General features: G+C 37.1%; 1 protein-coding gene across 1 annotated transcript; it reads left to right on the top strand.

The window, feature by feature from the left end:
- The first annotated feature begins 6 nt into the window (after window positions 1–6).
- CIRSR (corepressor of RBPJ and splicing regulator) lies at window positions 7–21,743 on the top strand. The gene is made up of 10 exons (XM_054636402.2): window positions 7–181; window positions 1,023–1,117; window positions 1,632–1,705; window positions 2,962–2,975; window positions 3,064–3,119; window positions 3,441–3,489; window positions 3,697–3,814; window positions 16,910–17,016; window positions 18,463–18,548; window positions 20,198–21,743. Exons 1-10 carry the CDS (start codon window positions 110–112, stop codon window positions 20,922–20,924), a joined length of 1,398 nt encoding a protein of 465 aa, XP_054492377.2. The 5' UTR covers window positions 7–109; the 3' UTR covers window positions 20,925–21,743.
- The last annotated feature ends 171 nt before the right edge of the window (window positions 21,744–21,914 follow it).

The following is a 21,914-nucleotide window of genomic DNA, read 5'->3' on the forward strand; positions in this document are numbered from 1 at the left end:
GCCGACCCGGAAGGCCCGGCCGAGGCCGGCCCGGAGCGCCGCTGTCCCTGTGCCTGTTCTTGTGCCTGTTCGTGTGGGGGCCGGCGGCTCCCTATCCGCCGGCGCCGCCATGGGGAAGTCGTTCGCCAACTTCATGTGCAAGAAGGATTTTCACCCCGCCTCCAAGTCCAACATCAAGAAGGTGAGGGGGGCCGGGGGTGCCACGGCGGAGACGGGTTGCCGGTACTGCAGCGGCCTGAGCAGTGCTCCTCACCTCCCTGGCGTGGTACCGAGCACCGAGCAGGGCTCCTCACCTGCCTGGGGTGGCACCGAGCAGGGCTCCTCACCTCCCTGGGGTGGCACCGAGCAGGGCTCCTCACCTCCCTGGGGTGGCACTGAGCACCGAGCAGGGCTCCTCACCTCCCTGGGGTGGCACCGGGGGTGGGGCACAGAGGAAGGAGGAGGCAGCGAAATAGTTAAGAAATACTTGAAGCTTCGGGTTTTCTTGTTCCCAGGTGTGTATGACTGTCGCATTTTTCTGGCTTGGGCTTTTCAACACCTGATTCTTAGAACAAATAGGCGCTGTAGCCCGTCCAGGAAAAGCCCACCTGTCCCGATGTGCCCATGTTTTCCCAGTATTTCATACCTGCCTGAGCTGGGTGCAGCTGCCCTCTCCAGACCGTGGCCCATGCCAGGAGCCCCCGAGGGGCCCTGGGGCTTGCGGTCTGCCGAGACTTCGCCAAGCAAGGGTCGCTGCAGGGAAGACAGTGGCACCCACACGGTGTCTTCTGAGCCTACTTTTCCCTTTGAGCTTCCAAATTTTCTCCTGTCCTTTCCACGTGTAAGTGTTGTTGGAACTTGAAGTTTCTCAAAATTAGTGCTGTGGGAAGTTCATTTATTAAAATACTGGATGAAAAGAATGTATTTTATGCAATTAGAATGGTGATCATCCCTTGTTAAGCATTTTCAATTGGGTTATTTATGCACTAATATATTTTGTAATAGTATTTGTATTTAAGTGGAAGCTTAATTATTTTAATTAGGTATGGATGGCAGAACAGAAAATCTCATATGATAAGAAGAAACAAGAAGAATTAATGCAACAGTATCTGAAAGAACAGGAATCCTACGATAATAGGTGAGAATTGGTAGATTGCTCCCTTCTTCCTCCTGTCTTGTTTTCATGGTAGTGCAGGTGGTATTGCTGTGACCAACTTGAAGTACTGTCTCCATTGACCGTAGTAGTAGGAGAGGGCAGTGATTCATTAAGTGATATCTGATTAAGCAGAAGTCGCAAGAACTTCTTTAGTGGTTTGTGCCTGTCTTCTGATTAATTACAAATATGTTACGTTTTGCAGAACAGTCAGTAACCTCGAATAATACATTTGTATCACACAGAAATCTGTTTTTCATAACTCTACTTTTCATACTACTTTTCAGCTGAGATTGAAATGTGTGATTTTTGTACACAGTGGACCATGCAAAGTCATTGACTCGTCTCTCAGGTTTTTTGATATTCAGATTTTGTTACTCACGTTAACAAATGAAAAAATGCTAGTTATCCCAACACTTTCATACTGGTTTTTTTTTTTTTGTGATGTTACCAATGTGACTGTTTTGTGTGTAACACTCCAACTGCCCTTTTTATTTAGGTTGCTTATGGGTGATGAGCGTGTGAAGAATGGTCTTAATTTCATGTATGAGGCCCCACCTGGAGCAAAGAAAGGTATTGCAATTTCCTGATTGTGGGCAGATAGTACTGCAAAATTAAAAACTTCTGAAGAAACAAACAGAATGTATTTTATTTTAAAATAACATGTTCATGGTGAGATAATGATAGGATGTGTGATTTTTTTAATTCTTTCTGTGAGATTTTGCAGACACATATATAGATAGATAGATATGTATACGTGTGTGTATGTATATATATATATATCTATATATAGAGTGTAGAGTGTGTAATAATTTTGATCTCACAAAGCTTTAATTTCTTTCAAAAAGAATGGTTGGGAGATTTTTAAGCAACAGTTCAATGTGAAGAGAAGACCAGATAAATATCTTTCCAGACAACACCATAAATTCTGTCTTCAACCAAGGATGCTTCTTTAGCCAATTATAAAGCCATCGGATGAGGAGGACTGGACCTTACCAGGGCAATGACTCAGACAACACAAACCTGTATTTTGGCCTGCTCTCCTTTACAGAAATAGCAGGTTGCTTTTGTTTAAAAGTTATGCCCATAATTCAGCTTGATGCTTGTCAAACATAGGAAATACCAGAGCAAGAAATTAATTATCAGAAGTTATAAAAATAATAAATGCTGAAATTCAGTAGTCAAAAGTGCTGCCTGACCTGTGTCTGGTGAATCTATGACTGCTTAGTAGTGTCATAAATGGAAGTTTCTAAATACCTGGTGGACACTCATATCAATCCCTTAATTTTAACAAGATCTGAACGTAAGTGAAAAACTAAGAAAATCTATTTCCTCTAAGAGAAAATGTGTTTGTTCCCTTTAAAATGCATCTTTCCCATTTGCATGAAATCACTTGGAAATGCTTGGATAGACTCGTTCTTGTAGACCAGGTTTTGCAATTATTTTACTTTAGAGGCTCTAATAGTAATCTCTTAAGCTTAGAGGAAATGGAATTTCAAAGTAGCAATTATTGCTAAATTTTCTTTTTAATATCTTAAAAATAAGTATTGTTGCTACTCTTGCAAAAAGTGAAGTTTTTATTTGTGTAACAAGCCAGCATAGTTTTAGAAGGTGATTCTGGATTTACAGGATTTAAAGCTATATACTAGAGGCTAGTTATTTGTAAGTGCACTCTATTTATATAAAGCTACTTCCTGAGTATTTGCACTATTGATTAGTATAAACCATAAAATGTTTTTTCTTTAGCTTGGGGGGGAACACCATCTGGATTTTACATATATAATTAATGCATCATTTATTTTCTTTGCATGCTTCCTGAAAATTCAAAGAGGAAACAAAAGAGGTATTTCATTACATTATTTCTTTACGTGTTCTTCTTGCTTGCTTAATTTCTGAAAAACTTCAAACTTACCATGTTCTCTGTTTTGTAGCAAGAAGGAGAGACAGAATACAAATTTGAATGGCAAAAAGTTGCTCCTCGAGAAAAGTAAGATATCTGGATTTTTTCATATACTTTTCTTTTTGTCCCTTTTTTCCCCTGTTCTATTTTTGAGCAGGTCACTTGTGTGATCTTGTCATGTCCTAACACTTCATTAGGAAAACCTGTTAACCTGGAACTATTTCCAGCGTAGCTTTATTTTCATTTGGTTTTTACATCCATATTTGAAAACGCATTAAAAACAACGTTTACAGGAATTATACCTCTGAAATGGGTGCACACTTATCAACAAAAGGTAGTTTTGTATATGATGTCTTTTAAAAAATAGTGGTGAATGGAGTATTTGTTCTCTCTTGTGTTTGTGTACAGATATGCTAAGGATGATATGAATATCAGAGATCAGCCCTTTGGTATCCAGGCAAGTTACACACATTTCGTTCTGTGGGTGCTGGGGTGTATTTCAAATGTTGTATGACTGCAGAACTTTCACATGGACTCTCTTAATTTTATCACCTCTTTTTCAGTGGGTTTGAAGGCTTCTCTTATGCCTAATGACACAGAGATTTCTGTAAACATTCAGCTACATTGGTGACTAAATGATGTCAATTGGCTTTGTTGCCTTTAGGTGCGGAATGTGAGATGCATTAAATGCCACAAGTGGGGTCATATAAACACTGATCGAGAATGTCCCTTGTTTGGCCTCTCTGGAATCAATGCAAGTTCAGTCTCCAGTGATGGTTCAGGTAGGCAGTGAATGGCTTTTAAAGTTCTGGTTAGACATATATGGAGGGAGCTTATCATGTTTAATTTTAGAAGGCTTAAGTTTATCATATTTCAGAGAGTTGATGAAATCTGGAAAACAGTGAATTCCAAATGTAGGCTCCACAAGTTTGAGTTAGTTATTTCATATTGCAGGGACCTAATCTTCTAATTAATAACACATTTTAAAAAGATTCTGTATTGCTTTGATCCTATCCATGCCTAAAACTGAGAAGCTACAATGAGACTTTAGATCAGAATGACAAAATTTATGTCACCAAAAAAATGAATGGATTGACACAGACTGTGTCAGTTCAGATTTAAGCAAACTGCTTAGATAAGATGGAATATATCATTATATCTTTGTTAATCTCTTGGTAAAAAGGAGACGTTTGTGGGCTTTTTTTTAAAATGCAATTGTATAAGTGGATAAGCAATTGAAACCTAGATTTCCAAATGTCTGGTTTCCCTTCATCTGACTTCCTTTTGCTTCTCGAGCTACAATTTTCTTTCTTCTATTAACTCTCCTGTTACTTGAAGTCACACAGCAGTTAGTGCTAGATTATGCTTGAAGAAGTGGGTATAAACATTCAAATTGAATATTTTTTTTTACCTACAGTACATTTTTTTCTGTGAGTTAACTGAAGTTGTAATGCTTTGAATTTTCTTAAAACTGGGGCATGTTAAAAAAAACATCAGGTAGCATGGATGAGTTTTCAGCCTTGCTGTGCTGTGCTCTAAAGTCACCTGTTGTGTATTGGGTTTTGCAGGGATACCATTACATTGATTTGCACACTCTCCGTGGTTTCTGCTTCTGTCTTCATTCAGATTATCTGTTTTATGAAGCAGCTCTTAGTTTTGTTTAGTATTTAGGCTACCAACAAGCTTGTTTTCCAGATTTGGGTCACATAGATACATAGTTTCTTTGGGATGAGGCCTAGAAGAGTTGAGTTAAAGGAAATGGTGGCCCTTATTCTCCTGTCTTTTGAGGCATTGTCTGATGATTATGCCATTGTATTACTCATCCTGTAGTTGACTTGCTCAGCCTTTCTGTTCAGTTGGTTATAAAGTTAAATCACTTTCTTGCATGAGTCTTATCTTAGAAAAAAACTGTGCTTAGAGCATTTGTTGGTGGTAGAATTATATTGTGCAGCTCTTGCATGTCAGAGATGCTTTTGTGCTACAGAACTCAGTATCCATACCTCAGTTCAAATGATGTGGGTCAGTTTTAGGGGTGTTTGGTTGAAAAAGCAGAAATTACTTGTTTGTGCTTGCACAAACCTGATATGCATTCCTTATTATTCGTTCCAGTGTAATACAGACACTGCAGTGTCAGTAGAAGAATAACTGCTTGTTTCAAACCTTACTGAACTATCTGTATAGGTGTAGGCAACGTTTGACTGCTGTGGGTGTATCCCACTTGAAGAGATGTCCCCCAGATGGCTTTTCAAACCATCGTTCTAAGCCTAAAGAAAGCATGTAGCATATATAATGAATTTTGCAGGAAGGAAAATGGTATAAAAGTACTTAGATGTTCTCAGACTGTGCCAGTGCCCTCTCATTTTCAACTCTGGAACTTAGAAGACAGTTTGCTATGCTGAGCTTAGACTCTTGTAGGCTGAGGAAGGATTTTTAGGGAGTAGGGGTGGGCGACAGATCAGGATTTGTATATATAATTTGTAAGAAGCTGTTCTTGAATTTGAATAGTCAGCTGTAATGATACTGCTACTTTCTCTTTCTTTCAGGGAAACTATGTAAGAACACTGTAGGTAAAGCTTAAAGTTCTTGATTTAATAGCAAATACAAGGCTTAGAGAAAGTAGTAATATTAATTACAATATCAAATAAAAGGTTGTCTGCTTTTTCTAGCCTCAGGAATACAAACCTTTCATCAACTTTTCTAAAATTTCATCTGATTTAATAATAAGTTAAGTTACACTCCTTAGATGACTTCTGGAAATATGTGTAAATGAAGCACTGCAGTTAAGTGACAACACAAATTCTTGAATTCACTGCTTCTGTTAAGACTCATAATTCATCCACATGGTATGCTAAAGTGTACGCCACATATTTTTTTAAAAAGTATGAGGTTTTTTGTTGTTGAAACCCTGATAGTAGTCCTGTGTTGGCTGGGATGGGAGCAATTTCTTTGCATTGCTGAGAGTTCAGCCCAGTTGTTACAGTGCTGCAGATCCACAGCTGGCTCTGCTGCATCTCTTTCCACCTCCAAAAACCTTCTTCTGTTGCTCTGTGCAATACACCTCCTCAAGCTCTCTTTCTTCCTGCTTCTCTTTATCAGTAATTGCATGCACTCCTAAGCTGCTTTCTAGACTAAATTCTTGATTAATTTTTATTGCTTTGTAGTACTGCAAAAATGTCCAGGCAATGGCTAGAACTCCAGAAAAAACTACTTTGGAAGGGACAGAGACTTTTAATGAGATCATCCTTTTATGAAACTGTTCTGTGTTTTGTGAACTGATGATTTAAAAAAGTCCTTTGCACTTGAAACAAGTTGAGTTGCACATTAATTGCTTCCCAAGCACCCCCTCCTCCACATGTCTCTTCATGCTTAGAAAGCTGGTAAAAACCATGGAAATAGTCCACAGTTTTCATTTCTTGTGGTTGTCAGCAACAGGAAAAAAAAAAGTGCAAAACTACTTGGCTTCTAAGGTAAGGTAGAGTTCGTTCAATTTTTCTGAAGCTGTTTGTTCACTTCTAAAATGTAGAGGTTAAAACACGTCTCTGAACAGAGCAGTGAATAGGGATTTCAAGGATAGGTAGGGATTACTGGTAGTATACAGCAGGTCTGGGATGTGTGCTAAACTTATTTGACTGGACTTTTTAATAACTTAATGTGTAAAAATACATTTGCAATGAACTCTCAAAAAGTTGAAAAACGTTTGGCTAAATTATTAGAGCATATAGTACTTTCAAAGGTTAGGAAGTATTGGCACATTTAGAAGGTAGTGGTGAACTTCTTTCTAGCTGGTGTTTCAGGAAATTGAAATATAAATATCGCCTCATCAATGAAAGGGGGTACAGCTAAGAAATACAGATATAACGAGGAAGATTTTAGTACAGTAGTCAATGTACAAGAATTCCAATTAGTTTATGAAATTAATTGTATTAGAAGGACCAAATTTAAGTTCTAAATAACTAAACATTTTTTTTAAGAGCAAATCTTTGGATTTTTTTAATACTCTTTCTTAGTAAAGAGCTCTATTGCTTTGAAGTTAACTTACTTGGTAGTGCTTTATTTCTTCTGATTTATAATCATTTCATCCTAATAGAAGTCAATCTTACATCCTTTTCATGCAAATTGAGTGGAATAATTTTTTTTTGGCAGTGCGTGGTAGTTACCCTAGCTAAATTTAGGTTAGAATTCTTCCAACTTTGCAAATACTCTCCCTTGCTAGGGCACACCATGCATCAGCACAGTGCTGGAAGGCTCTGGTCCATGTGCTGCTGAGCATCCTGGCTGGTGATGAATCTCTGCCCAGTCAGGCTGTGGGAGCATTGGGCTTCATGGTTCTGAATCTGGTGTGCTAAGGACACTGGCATCACTAATTTCTGCAGAAGTAGGTTTTAACAAATGGTCTTGCTGCCCTGTCACAGATATGTAGCAGGCCTTGATACAAGTTCAGTTTTTGTTTTGTTCTAATTTATTCCTGCTTCGGAAAGAGTTAAACAAATGTCTTGTTTGGACTCATTTTTTTCAGCATCAAAGGAAACATTTGACTGCAAATAAATGAAAGTGAAACTCATGTCTGATTTAGTTGACTTAGCTAAAGTTCCTGCTCTGTTTCTCCATAGGGAAAAAGAAGAATTATTAACTGAGATTTCCCCCCCCCCCCCCATCATGTCCAATATAGCCTTTTTCTTTCCCATAAATCCTATAAGCTGTGATTCTGTAATTTCAGCAGAAGAATAGCTGTCTTCTAATGTGATGTGAAGACTACATTGTAATGTTCCTCTTGACACACAAAACTGGTTGGCAATTGCTGTGTCGGATTTGGTGTTGAATATTTTGTGTGCAAAGACCAGTCACAGCCTTCATTTTCCTCCAGTGAGACCGCAGCAGAGCAGAGGGTGTCTGTGGCACAGAACTGTCTTCTGCTGTCTTTCAAGATCTGACATACATTGCATTGCTTCAGCAAACAAAAATAGGTACAATCAGTTCCTTACCTTGGGCATGGTGGCTTGTTTTTTTTGCTTCTGGGACCATTTTACTAATCTAGCTCGTAATTCATACAAAAAAAAAATAATCTTACCATTAAAAAGCACCTATTGAATAATATCTCACCAGTGACTGGAGATTATTTTTTCAATAAGGCAATTTCAGTGGATGTGGTTATCATGGGATAATCACACCCCTGGGGTACAGCCTTGTCTGTAATCTCCCAGGAGTGTAATTATTGCATGATAACTGCACCCCCTGGTGTTGCATTATTTCTATTATGAAATTCTTAGTTTTAGATATAAAGTAACTTTGATCACTGAAAACTGCAAAGTAGTGTTCCAATGTTCCAGCTGTGAGGCTTACAGAGACCAACTTAGAAGATTTGCTTCTCCTTTACAAAGGTAAATTAGGCAATCAAAATGCTTCTTTAGGCTAAACTGATTTACAGAGTGTTTTACTGATAAAATCCTAACTTTCAAAGTTCATTCCAGATGAAAATACCAGTTGTGCTTCTGACTTTACGTGCCACTGTGTATATATGCATATAGAAAATACAGAATGTATACCAGCAAAAAAACCAGCTCACTAGCATCTCTCTTGCCTGTTTTTACAATCCTTTCTCATCATTAACCAGGAGCATCTGTTGGGGTTTGTGAGGTTTTTTTTGTGAATCCTGAAAAGCCATTAACTTGATTGGAACAGAGATCATTAGGTGTCCTGTGCAAAGTGTTTTGAAGTAATACTGTTATTTCACTTCAAAATTGCCTGTGACTTTCTTGGTCAGGTGAAGTTAAGACAAACTGAATTTTTTTTTTTCATTTCCCTTCTTTCCTGCAAACAATCTATCCTGTTCAGTGATGGTTTGGGCAGATGGGGTAGGGATTACTGAAAAGCTATGAAAGCTTGAATGCTTACAACTTTTATTATATGGTTTTTAGAACAAGGAACCCAGTATCTGTTCCTTTTTTATGAAGAAAGGTATACTATCTTAGGAAGTGAGGCTAGTGTCTCCAATTTTATGAACAGCATAGTTAGAAGTGGGATGGTAAGGCTAAAAGATGTTCTTGCACTCTTGGCCTATGAAAGCTAAGCCTGGAGAGTGCTGGGCATCCTCCTCTGCTGTGACTACTTTGCATTTTTTACAGCTGACTGGCTCTATATGTGAGCCATGCTGTGGAATTACTAAGGAAAAAGTACTGTAAAGTGCTTACCTTCCAGAAAATTCAGGCAAATTAAGGTAAAATTCTGATGGAGCTCTGTGTATGTGTATCTAGTGTCTTAAGGTCTAACAAGAGAAAGCCACTCCAGGTATAGCTGTGCAGGTGCAGCCTTCTAAAGACTCACTACCCAGTTCTGGGGTTTGCACCCTCTCTTTTCATCTCCTGAGTGCCCCTAAACTAAGTGTGGGCATTGTTTCCATCTGTCTGTGACTTAGTGTGCTCCACTGATCTTAAGCCTTTAGGTGAAATACCTTTCCAGAGTAATCATTGAAATTACCAGTCAGGTGGAGACAGCAAAAAATGAAATCTATGTTTATGTTGCATTATGTCTGCATCTCACTGCAGTTTCCTGGTGACAAATACGGTACCTTTTTTCCCAACAGAGAAAAGTCTGCATTGTATTGGGAATGCAGGAATTTTTTTTAAATGTCCTTTTGAATTTGTCATAACCAAGAAAAGGTATTTGAATATATTAACTGTGAATATTTGTATAAATGGTCATCTGTAGAAACGTACAGTGTGTGAAACCTTCCTTTATGATCTGCAGCTGAGACCTTTGATTGTGAACAGTAGGAACCTTAACTAAATCTTCACATAGTTTAAGAACTGTCACATTTTAGAATAATCCTCCATTTATGTTTCAAAAGCCTTGGTATTTGTTGTGAATGCATAAAATACAGATTCTATTAGAAATCTTGTGCTTAGCATTTAAGTGATAAATATGGATTCCAATAGCAGTTTGATAATATTAAATGGCTTTTACTACTCCAAAAAAGTAAAAAGGAAACTCAGGTTTCTCTGAAATACCATATCACAAAAGCATGGCAAATTACACCGAAAATCTGTGCTAAAGTGTTAAATACAGTTAAACTGCAGGCCCTCTGAAGAAGAGCTAATTAAAAGCCAGAGGTTTTAGTCATTGATTTCTCTCAATGCCAACTGCAGCAGTTGCTTTGAAGTGTAAATATGGTCTGAATGCACTCATCTCTGAAATAGATGAAAAAATTATCAGTAAAAGATGATTGATTCTGAATTAGTGGAGGCAGCATGAACTTACTGTGTGTCATGATCACATAGTTTTGATTATAGTTCTTTGTCCTGTAGATAAAATAAGTGCCTACTCTCATCTCTATCGCAACCTCAGTAAAAGTTCAGAGACTATGGAGTGTGATTAAGCTCAATCTGTAATTTTTTTCCATTTTTGCTCAATTTCCATATTAACAAAAGCCATAGAAAACTCGATGGACAGAACAAGAAAGTATATGGATGTATTGACACAACTGTCTATTCTAATTTTAAAGTTAATTTCTCTTTTAAAGCAAGACCTAAAAAGCATTGTATCATAGGTTATGTCTTTGCTACTACCCAAAAAAGGTAGCATTCTGCATTCAGAGAATATTTATCCTTCATGTGGTTGTGTGCTAGACTGAAACCCACCATCAGAATATTTTCCAAAACCTAGTTAATTCAAAAGAGGTGTTTTTGTACTCTGCAGGTATTTATTTATCTACTTTTCCACAGCAAAGCATGGCTTTAGTACCACTGATGTGTAGAAAACCATAAATAAATTGCAGTTTAGAGGAGTTATCGCCTCACATGGTCCAGGCTGCCTAGGAGAAAGGATGGTGACAGCATGCTTTAGGCCTACTTTGCTAACAAAAAATGTGTAGCAATAAAAGGGAAGCCTTGAGAGTATCTTGTCCTTGATTCATAAATTAAGTTTTAAGCATGGTAGCATGGAGTTTGCTGACCATGGCATATACTGGCAAATTGACAGCAGATACACAAGTGTGCTATGTTTATGTTTTCATGTGAATTACCTCTCTTACAAGTCAGAAGTGTGATGGTGTGATGATGGTGATGTTTTTAGATTAAAATGATCACATTTGTAAACTAAAAGATATCCCATGCCAGAACTCATTTTCAGAAAAAGAGAAAAGCTTGTTCTAAAAGCCATATTCTAAATACTGTTTTGATGATATGCAAAATCAGCAGTAGTTAAAATAAAGGTAAATAGTTGCAATTTAAATGAAGAACCTACTTTTTCCAGTATTTTCTACCATTTTCCAGTTACTTTTAATAGTGTACTCTATTTAATAGTGTACTCTATTTAATTTTGTAACAATACATAGAATACAAAACAAAACATACATACAATGTTAAATATCATATAGTTCTGTAACTGCAGCCACAATGTAAGTACAACTGCTTACTGTCATCTCCCCTGCCAAAGATTACAGTGTTATTGTTTCTTATGTCTTTGCTTTCCATTTATATTCCACTATAAAAATCCATTTAAAACTTGATTGATTGTAAAGAATAATTCAGTTTGCTTATCTGCACTGGTGACAGTAGTGAAAGCTTTTATCAGTAAATTGGGCAAATATTGTCAAGACTCTGCATCATGGGTAGGTGGAAGTAAAACTGCTATTTTTTGTGATACTGGCAAATGTAACTTGATGGTCTGTCCTCACTGCCACTGAAGCTATTGCAGAAAATGTGGCATTTAATCACAAGAGTCATGACAAAGTGTTTTAGCATACTGCTCCCTCATATTGAATAATTAGAAAAAATGTGCTTTGTGGGTTGTAATGGAGGCCTGCTAGATGGTGTGTTACAGCTGGCATTGCTCTCCTAAGGGTGCCCGTGCTTCCTAGGGAAAAAAAACATTCTGGAAACAAGAGTCTTGCATGCCCTCTGCATTTGTAGCATCAAGAGAAGTACAGACAGAACAGAAATTTATTGCAGCTATAGGTTTCTCTGGTTTCTGGGACAGGTGTGGGGCAGGAAGAGCTTGCTGTAAGGCAGGCACTTAAGTAATTGAAATCCAGAACTGTATTCCCTTCCTGATGGCTTAATAGAAGCAGAACTGATTCTGTTAATTCATGTCAGTTTTGTGATGAGAAATTGGGAGTGCTCCTTGTTCTAAAAAAGCAAATTTACAATATGTTATGGAAATCTTAATATGATATTCTTCTGCAATCCAGTGTAATTGATATATATTGAAATAGTTACATCTCTTTTGTTTATGTAATTTTACAAGTATTATAGAGATGCCCCAAAAGCTGTCAAGTTAAGGTTGTACTCGGGTCGTGCTTTGTGAAGACTCAGATCTTCACACTTCATTGTATGTTTTGAATTTCTAGATTTTGTGCCCCAACTCTTTGAGTCAGCTGAGCTATCTAAATTGTATCCTTAAATAGTATCTTGAACAGAAGATAACAGAGAGAATTAGAATTAGTACAGCAAGAATTTCTGTGGAAAGTAAGAAGCAGGAAGAAACTGTAACCTCTTTGCATGACAACATTTATTTCTTGAGAATTGCAGTAGCCAAAAAAAAACCCTTTAAAAATCTATAACTATTTAAGGATGGAGACTTTTTTGTGCAAGCCCTTCTATAATGTTAAGTACTTGTAACTGCAGAAAATATAAGAAGTTGTCAGTTGTCTTAATGCATAAAAATAAATGTCACATTCACAAGCAGTTAGTCATGCTATATGACAAAAAGTTTTTCCAAGACTATGAATTAGTTCTAAAGCAGGTAAATGGTTTAGTTTTAGCTGAGTAGCATCAGGGAAGGTTTTTAAAGATTTTTTTTCCCTTTTCTTTTTTTTTCCTATCAAAATGCAAATTTCAGAAAATAACCTTAACAGTCATATTCAAAAATAGCAAGGTACTTTATTTGACTTGTTTCAGGAAGAATAAGAAACAGATGATGGAACATTGTAACTTTGAACTTATTTTTAGTTTGCTGATGAAAGAATGCTGAGGGACTAGTTGTCAGAAGTTGTAGCAATCAGCTATTTTTATCAGATGCCTGTATCTAAAGTTCTGCCAGCTCATGGTGTAATATCTCAGGGTGTTTTCACCTGCATGAGGTCACAGAGGTGGCTTCTTCTCACGCTGTCTCAGAAGTCTGTAAGGAATGCCTGTATGAGGAGTTTGATTTTCATAACACATAAAGGATTTTTGTGCCTGATGAGTGAGTCTGCAAGTGATGGGTGCAGTTCAAGAATAATAAGCTATCATCATAGCCAAAGATTTTAGCCAACTGAGAGCCTCTCAGCTCAGTCCTACCATCTGTTTTACTGTTAATGACTCAGCAGGAGCATAGGGCTGCCAGGTATACCCAGTACTGCTTTCTCTGATGGTCGTGGAGGGTGAAGACACAACTGTGGTCATAAGCCAAAGGCAGGCTGAAAAGATTTACCACTTTGGGTTACCAGGCAACCTGCTGGCATCAAGGTTTAAGCTTTAACTGCTTAATAGGGAAGCCAAGGACACTCTGGAGAAGTTGCTGTTTTCAAATCTCTGTTAAGTGAGGTTCAGTTTTTAGGGTTTCTTTTACAGGCTTTGTCTCTCCCATTTACATTAGCCAGGAGAAATCCCCTATTACATTTTATAATGGAAATGAGAATGTGATTGTTTACTCACGGATTTAGGCATCTTTTAGAACTCTGTGAAAAAGCATCTCAAAAGGAAGCATGTTACACACCTCAGTGCTGTCACATAAAATAGCTGTGCCCAGGAATCCTGAGAGACCTCAACCTGTCACTGATATTTCAAAGAAAATCACATCTGCTTATCAACATCATTAAAATATAAATCAAAAGCAGTCTGTTGAGGTATGGATGGGAAAAGACAGTCACCAAGCATTTAATTCCTTTGATTCCAAGCAAAGGAGTTTATATGAGAATTAACATTTTCTTGATTCTTGTTCCGTTGCAGAAAGTAGGCAGTAATAGAGGTTTGCAGTTAAGCTGTGCAGTCATTGTCAAACATGATGTCCTAATTGAACTTATCAGCCTGGACTTGTAACCAGGTAGAAAACAGTCTCTTTGCACTTCCAGATCAGAGATTGTTTTCCCCCTACTGTGTCTCTACAGATGTCTTGCTGTCATTGGGCAGCAGAACTTCTGAGGAGGTCAGTGGCATCATTGTTAAAAAAAAAAAAAGTGTAAGCAGGTTAATCTGTTTCATCCTCTCAGAAATGTTAATGGTTTTTAAACTGTAAAGATGCCATACTTCAAGGAAGTGTCTTCTATAATCAACCACTCTGGACAGCTGCCCATGGCATGCCTGGCTGGGGTCTCCACACACAAGAGTTGTGAAATAGGATTGTGTTTTGACCCTACTTCCATTTATGGGGTTGGTTTATTTTCTGAATCTCATTTCCTAGTGTTTTATAAAACCTTTAGTTATAGTAAAAATAGCATACTTAATAAAGCTTCTTGGAGATCCTTGCATCTCCTCACAAGCTTGGCTGAACCTAAATGACTGTTTCCCTCACAATTGTAGGGGGACCAAAACAGGAATAATTTATTTATTAAAAAACTTTAGTCTCAAGTTTTTGTGGGTGCATTTGATGCAGCTTGTATACGTTCACAAAACAGGAATAACAGTAGTTTGGTAATTGTCCTTATCATGGTAATAATGGATAGCAGCTAAAATACTGTAGGTGGAGCAATGAATTTCTCACTTACATCATTAATATACAAGGAAACAGATGCACAAAAATCAGTGTTGAGCATTCATGACATGCTTTTTCTTAAAAAATAAAAAATTATTTTGCTTGCCTCTTGCCATGCTATGCACAAAGAATGCCAAAATTGCATTGCCAAAATTCTTTGTGCTATGCACAAAGAATGCCATTATTTCTGGAAAATAATTTTGAATTGTGGTTTTGAAGGCTAATGTGCCTTCATGTCCCTCTGGTCTCAATTCTGACCATAGTCCTCGTAGGGACCCACAAAGTTAGGGCTTCTGTCTTGCTTCTTTAGCAAGTTTGCTGTGTAGATTTGGACAAGTTGCATTTCTCGATTTATATAATCACACTAATGAGAACAATTAGGTACTGGATACACACCAAAATGTGTACAATGCTGAAGCACTGAAGAGGAATAATTAAGAAGTTAGTTTAGTTACTTCTGTAGGCAGTGGCTCTTTGAATAATAGGGAGGAAGTGCCTTTGAATAGTAGAGGTATTCTAGGCTTGAATTGGTCAAGTGTTTTCGTTTTTTGGTGTGGAGAAATCTCTCACTTTGTCTCCAGCTTTGTCTCCACTTGGCTTCCTCATACAGGTTTTTTGACTGAATTGTATGGCTGTTTTATATGGACTTTCAAATCAAGGCCTCTTCTGGTGCCAAATTCTGTCAGTAGGTGTTCCAGCCAGAGTAGATTTCGACAAGCACACCAAGGTGTGAAAATTGAAATATGCCAAAATGTAGACACTGGGGCCTATACACCTTCATTAATTGTGAGCTTACACTATAACACATAAAAATAAAAAGCACTTTGTGTAGAGTACGGAGGCAATGGGAAGTAACCTCCTACTTAAGAAAAATGTAAACTCCAGGGAAGACTAAAAGGTATCTCATTTGAAAATTCTTTTGCCTGGAAAAATAAGGAACTTGTGAAAAGAACGTCATTAATGCAGGGGCTCCTTAAACCACTTCCAGAGTTTTGTTTTATTTCTTCCTGCTTTACATGTAGACCTGTTTGTTTCTGTAATGTAATATATTATACAGGAAAACTAAGAAAAAGGTTCCTTCTTTTGAGAAAGTGCTATATTACTTTCCATATATTTTCTATAGCAAAAATCTCACTTTATTTTTCCTTACTTGTCTGTGTTAAAAATCTGAGTTTTATCAGTCTTACAACTAAGAAAGACTTTAACCACAGAGCAGAATCAGTACATTTCATAAGGCTAATTAATCTTATCATTTACAGTAGTTTACTGAAGTAATAGTGAATGTGTGCTCCATGCCCTGTTTTACATTCCTTTTAATTTAGATTTACCTTACACAGTTCATTGACAGTAAGGTTAGTGAAGGAACTGGGAAGGAAATTTACTGAAAGTGACCTCACAAGAGAGTGAATATTTAGGGTGAAGAAAAGTACCTAATCAGACAAGTACACAACATTATGATGATCACAGGGATTCAATTAAAGCATAAGAGTGAGTTACAAGGTTTGTAAATTATGCAGTCAAGTCTGAATGATCTATAATACATTCATAATACATATTTTTCTCCTTGTTAGATTCTTGCAAAGAAAAAATCATGTGCCTAATGCCAACACCTACCGTAATGAAAAATATAGCATGTTTTTTAAGCTAATAAAACCAGAAATCTCTGAGGGGATAATAGTCTAGACCTACATATATTTGGCAATCCCTAGAATAAGTAAGGACATGGATACTTTTCATGTGTTTTTATATTCCATATGTATTCTTCTAATGTTACTTTTTACACTGAAGTTCAAAAGATTTGTGTCATTATGAAAAATGAGTTAGTAGTGACATATTAGAGGAGCATTATCTCATTGTTTTAAAGGAGAGGAGGTACTTGAGTCTTATTTAATATGCTTTATTTAGATCTCCTCTGCTTTTTGACTATAATAAAAATATATTACTAGACTTTTCTAATATATTGTTTTCAACATGACAAAGTTACATAAGAGAATCCCCTTGTTCTTAAAGAAAAATGCAATTATTTTCCATTCTGAATCTTCAGACTGCTGTTTTAGAAAATCATATCTGATTATTTGCTCAGCAGAAGATTATTGAGTTGATTTAGCTGTGATTTTACTTAACAAAGCTTCAACTGAATTCCTACTGTGGAGTCCAAAAAAGGTAGAGAGATATAAATGATACATTCAAACTGTGATTTTTGTGAACAGGGCCATCAATGCACCCCTCGGAGCTAATAGCGGAGATGAGGAACAGTGGGTTTGCACTGAAACAAAATGTACTGGGGAGAAACTTGACCGCAAATGATCCATCACAGGTAATATCTTTTTAACAGTAAGCTGAAAATGTCTGTAAATCTAAATGTGATTGCTTGTGAATTGTTACTTAATGTTTTCAAATATGCATATCCATAGGAAAGCTGAAGAGCTATACCAGTAGAAAAATGTCAGAAAACTTAGTTTTCCAGCTTTGTTTCGTACAGAATGGTGAATCACAAATTACTTCTTTTTAAACCACATATAATAAATTAAATCCCTCTTCTGGGTGACTAGAAATTGAATTTTTCATAATGGGGTGGTTAGGGCTTTTGCTGCATACTTGTAATATAGTGCTGCCCTTTGGATGAAGTTTGAGGCAGTATGCACAAATAATTACTGTCAGGAATGCTATATCTGAAGGGTTTTTTTTTTTACTTGATTCACTATTGTTCCAGTTTTTTTTTTTTTTCTGGGAGTGAAAATGGTTCAATTGCCTTTACTTAGACTGCTCAAAGTATATTACTAATTGAGGTGCTTGAATAAAAGTGTAAAATGAAAGATTAATATACACTCCTTGAAGTAACCTTTGTTCATATGGCAGGATAGTCAAACCACTAGTAAAGAGGGGATGACCACAAGCTGGTCTTGAAATCTTCAGTAAATCAGCAGTTCATTGTGTTGCCACAGATAGATGTGCCTTTGCCTTTAAAAAAGCTATGTACCCCCAAAAATGTAGCCTGTGGACACTGTTAAATGAATAATATTGATATCGGTATGTTTGCTTTATGTTAGGCGTGCTGGGGTTTCTTTGTAAGAGCTTTTTAATCTTTATTTCTTTCGTCTTCTGAGTATGGCTAAAATTAAAAACATCGCTGTGGAGAACTGTGGTGTACCAGATGCACTTAATTTGAGGAATTCAGGGTCTTCAAAGCAGTTTTGCTTTGCTGATTGTGTTACTGTATGTAGATTATATGATTACAGTATTTTGCATTGCTAGAAGACTTTGTGCACATTTAAAGACTAATAACACAACAGTGAAGTAGATGTGTTACCCATTTTCCTAATGACTAAACCGAGACAGAAAAGTAATTTGCTTAAATTACTCTGAGTTTGAGCAGGACTAGTGTCTTACCTATTCATCCAAGCATGATAACAATGGAGTGACTTATCCTGGGGAATCGTGGGCTTCAAAATCAGCTCGTTTTTATTAACTATTTGAGAAATGTTTCTTTCCCTAGCAGTGATTTTTTCATGTGTTCGTAATAACTCCTGTTGTATAGCCCCCACATTATAACACCTACTCAGCTCTGAGAGACAATGTCGGGGTTTTTCACTTGCTAGTGGGTATTCTGTTCTAACCAGTGTCTGAGGCTGACTTAGTAATACAAATATATTTGTGTCTATGCAAAAATAAGGTATATAGGGGCACCACTTTTAAAACAGAAATCTGAATGAATATATTGTTTTTATCTATAAGAAGCTAAGGTCTTACTGCATTTTTCTAGGAGTTTGTTACAAGTGAAGGAGATGATGATCCAGAAGTTGAATTTTTAAAATCACTATCAACCAAACAAAAACAGAAACTTCTAAGGTAGGTCTGGTACTTAGTGGAGGGGATATGTATCACCATTAGTTCTGACTACATCCGTGATTGCCACTGTAACTTTTTGGTGCCATTTAGCACCATCAGTGCAGAAGAAAATCAGCTTAGTTTAACATACACTTGACCACAAATGGCATTATGTCACATGATTTTTAACCTACTTGTTTTATTTTAATCTAATTTTGATGCCTTTGACTGGGGCTCATTTCCAGTTTAACTGGGATACTGAAATACTAATTGGCTCACTAGAGATGCTGTGCTGCTATTTTAAAATACTATTCTGCACTCTGTTGTTTACAGTATCTTCTCTTGTGATAAAAAATTCTGTGCTCTTGTTCACTGGTTTACAACTTGACAAAGTTTATCTTTGCCCTGTGGCTGAACTGAACCTGACTCTGTACCCCAATGCCAAGGCTGGCCCAGCTGCACCCTGTGCTTGTGTCAGGGCTTGCAGCTTACTGCTCCCTGTGGGTCTGACTTAATGAGATTCCCATGCTTTGCTTTTATCCAAGTGATGCTGTGTGCCAAGTGACTAATACGTTTTTTCTCTCTTCATTTGCAATGTTATCCTGAAATAATCTCAAAATGTTTAAAATGAAAAATACTAACTGCTGGCAGATAGATCCCATAGAGGCATGCAGATGAAACAAGCTTTTAGGATAAAAGATGTCACATATATGGGGAGTGGAAGGGGAGGGGGGGAAAGGTGAATGGCTAAGCAGGTAGTAGGTAGGTACATATGGTATTCACATATGTAATAATTCTCTGAAAACAGTCAACGTGTTTTATGTTCCTTTTAAGTAAGGAATGTGTATGTAGATAGAGTAATCTAAAATGGTTTTTTTGTTTGAACTTCTGCTGGCCCAACACATTGAAATTTTTATAATCTTTTATATTTTAGAAGTTGAAGTTTAGTAAATATTTGGGTCCTTTAGGCTTTATTAGTCTGAAGGGATTTTTTTAATACACTGGCAGCAGTTTCACTATTCACTCACTGGTTTTCTGAGCATAAATACAGAAAGCAAAATAAAAACTACATGAAAGTAGTCGAATAGTATGCATGAGCATGATGGAATGTTGTATATTTACAGATAGAAAATGTAAGTTTCTAGTTGTGAAAAAAGAGGTTACTGGAAATATCTGTTATTTGCCTAAAGAACTCAAAGACGTATGTTTTAGTCTCAGTTTTCATCATTAATTGAAAGTGAATACTAATTGCATTTTTTCGTTTTCAAAATACTTTTTTAAAATGCACAAACAAAAGCAGCAATGATTTTCTGAAGTCTCCAGAGCAGCCTGACAAGGAGGAAGAAAGCACTACTGAATGTTTTTATTCCTAGTTACAAGGCCCAAACTGACATCTCTTACTTATGTTTTTGGAAATTAAAGAATTAAAAAATCATATTATTCCTGTTTTGAGGGAGCAGTTGTGGATTACATACTATGGGTAATGCAGGTTAGAAGTTTTAAAATTACACTTTGCTGAAAAAGGAAAAGAATTCCATGTTTTTTTATAAAAATGAATGTATTTACTGTGTAGGTCATCAGAAGTAGTGAACTTTCAAAGACAATGACTTTGTAATCTAGTATATCTTAACATATCTGATTGTGCCACTCTTTTATTTTGAAAACAAAAGGAAGTTGGATCGTCTAGAGAAGAAAAAGAAAAAGAAAGATAGAAAGAAGAAAAAGCAGCAAAAGAAAAAAAGCAAAAGTAAACACAAGAAACATAAGATGAGATCCTCTTCCTCATCCTCCAGTGAGACTTCAGTAAGCAGCAGTGACAGTGAGACTGACAGCAGAGATAAAGCAGCACAAAAGAAGATGGATTCTAAGAAAAGAAAAAAAGACAAGTTTTCAGAGGCTAGCAGCAGCAGCGATTCAGAAGGAAAGGCAAAAACGAGGAAGGAAAAACTTTATGAAGATCTCTCCAGTAGTCACGGTAACAAGGACAAAGACAGGGAGAAGTACAAGCTTTTAAAGCGAGATAGTTCTGCAGAGAACAGCAAATGGAACTCCTGTGAGGGGGAAAGAAAGTCCACAAGCAGATACCATAGCACGAACACGAGAGACACTGAAAGAAAGGAGAAGGATAGTAGAAGCCAAAACATGAATGAGGGGAGCAGGAGAAGCCCGTGCTCAAATCACAGCAGTTGCAGGCAAAGGCACATAAGAAGAAGTCCAAGTCAAAGCCCTGGTGAAGAGCGGCACAGGAAAAAGGACACCAGAAGCCCCAGCACAGATGTACACAGAGAGAGGGGAAAATGTAGAGAAGGCCATGGGGACAAGTGCAGTAAAGTGGAACACAGAGAAAGGAGCAGACGCAGTAGAAGCAGAAGCAGAGAGAGGAAAAAAAATAGATAGTATAGGGGACAGGTGCAAACCAGAACTTCTCTGGGTTTTGATGAATAGCTTTCAACAAGGGCTCAGTTGCATACTGCTGTTCATTTTCCAGCCTCTGGAACTAGCATTTCCTACACAGAGCCAACAGCTTTGTGTATTGCTCAATTCTATTGTGTTGGAATACTTGTAAATTAGGTATAAACGTTAAGGTATTTTTTTACTGTCTAAATATGCTTATTGGCAAATACCTCTTGTATACATGCAGTAATTCACAAACTTGATTTTAGGATTTTAAAATATTTGAAAGCAGTATGTGATACTCTTGGTTTCATCTATGATTTCTGTTTAGATGCAACTGCGAGGGGAGCAGAGAAAGCAATTGAGATAGTTCTGGATAAGATCACTGCTTTAGATATCAAAGCATTGTCTTGTAGAGGGTTTTGGTTTTTTCATACTGAAACATTTTTCCTAAAGTTCCCTGTAAGAGATCAATTTTATGAGTTAAAACAACAGAGAGACATAGTTCACATAAGTGTATAGCCAACATTTTCTGGCCTCCTGCAGTGTACAGCTTGGTCAGGGCTATCTAAACATCTTGAACCCCTGTTGGTATGTGTCAGTACAATGTCAAGTTATTGTTCAATAATCTCTCAAGACATGAAAGGAATATTTACTGCCTCAACTGCTTCAGGTATTTCATTGTTTGGGGTAGTAAGTTAGTGTAAATAGTCATCCTTTTGTTTTCATGAACCTTTTTGTGTTTTTAGTGGCTGTCAGTCATTTTCTGCATATGTTGTTATGAAGATGAACTTCCATAATAAAATACCTTATTCTTTAAAACCAGTAATAATTGCCATCTTCTTCAGAGTTCTGCGTCAGTACAAATGCACAAGGCAACACTTCACAAGGTTTTTATTGCAAAGGAAAGGCTTCTCTGCTCTTTCAGGATGGCAGATGGAAGCACATTCATTAGTGGACACGTGAAACAGTCACTGTGCTCAGTATTCCAGC

The sequence above is a fragment of the Agelaius phoeniceus genome, chromosome 7, assembly GCF_051311805.1.
Source record: "Agelaius phoeniceus isolate bAgePho1 chromosome 7, bAgePho1.hap1, whole genome shotgun sequence".
Lineage (NCBI taxonomy): Eukaryota > Metazoa > Chordata > Aves > Passeriformes > Icteridae > Agelaius > Agelaius phoeniceus.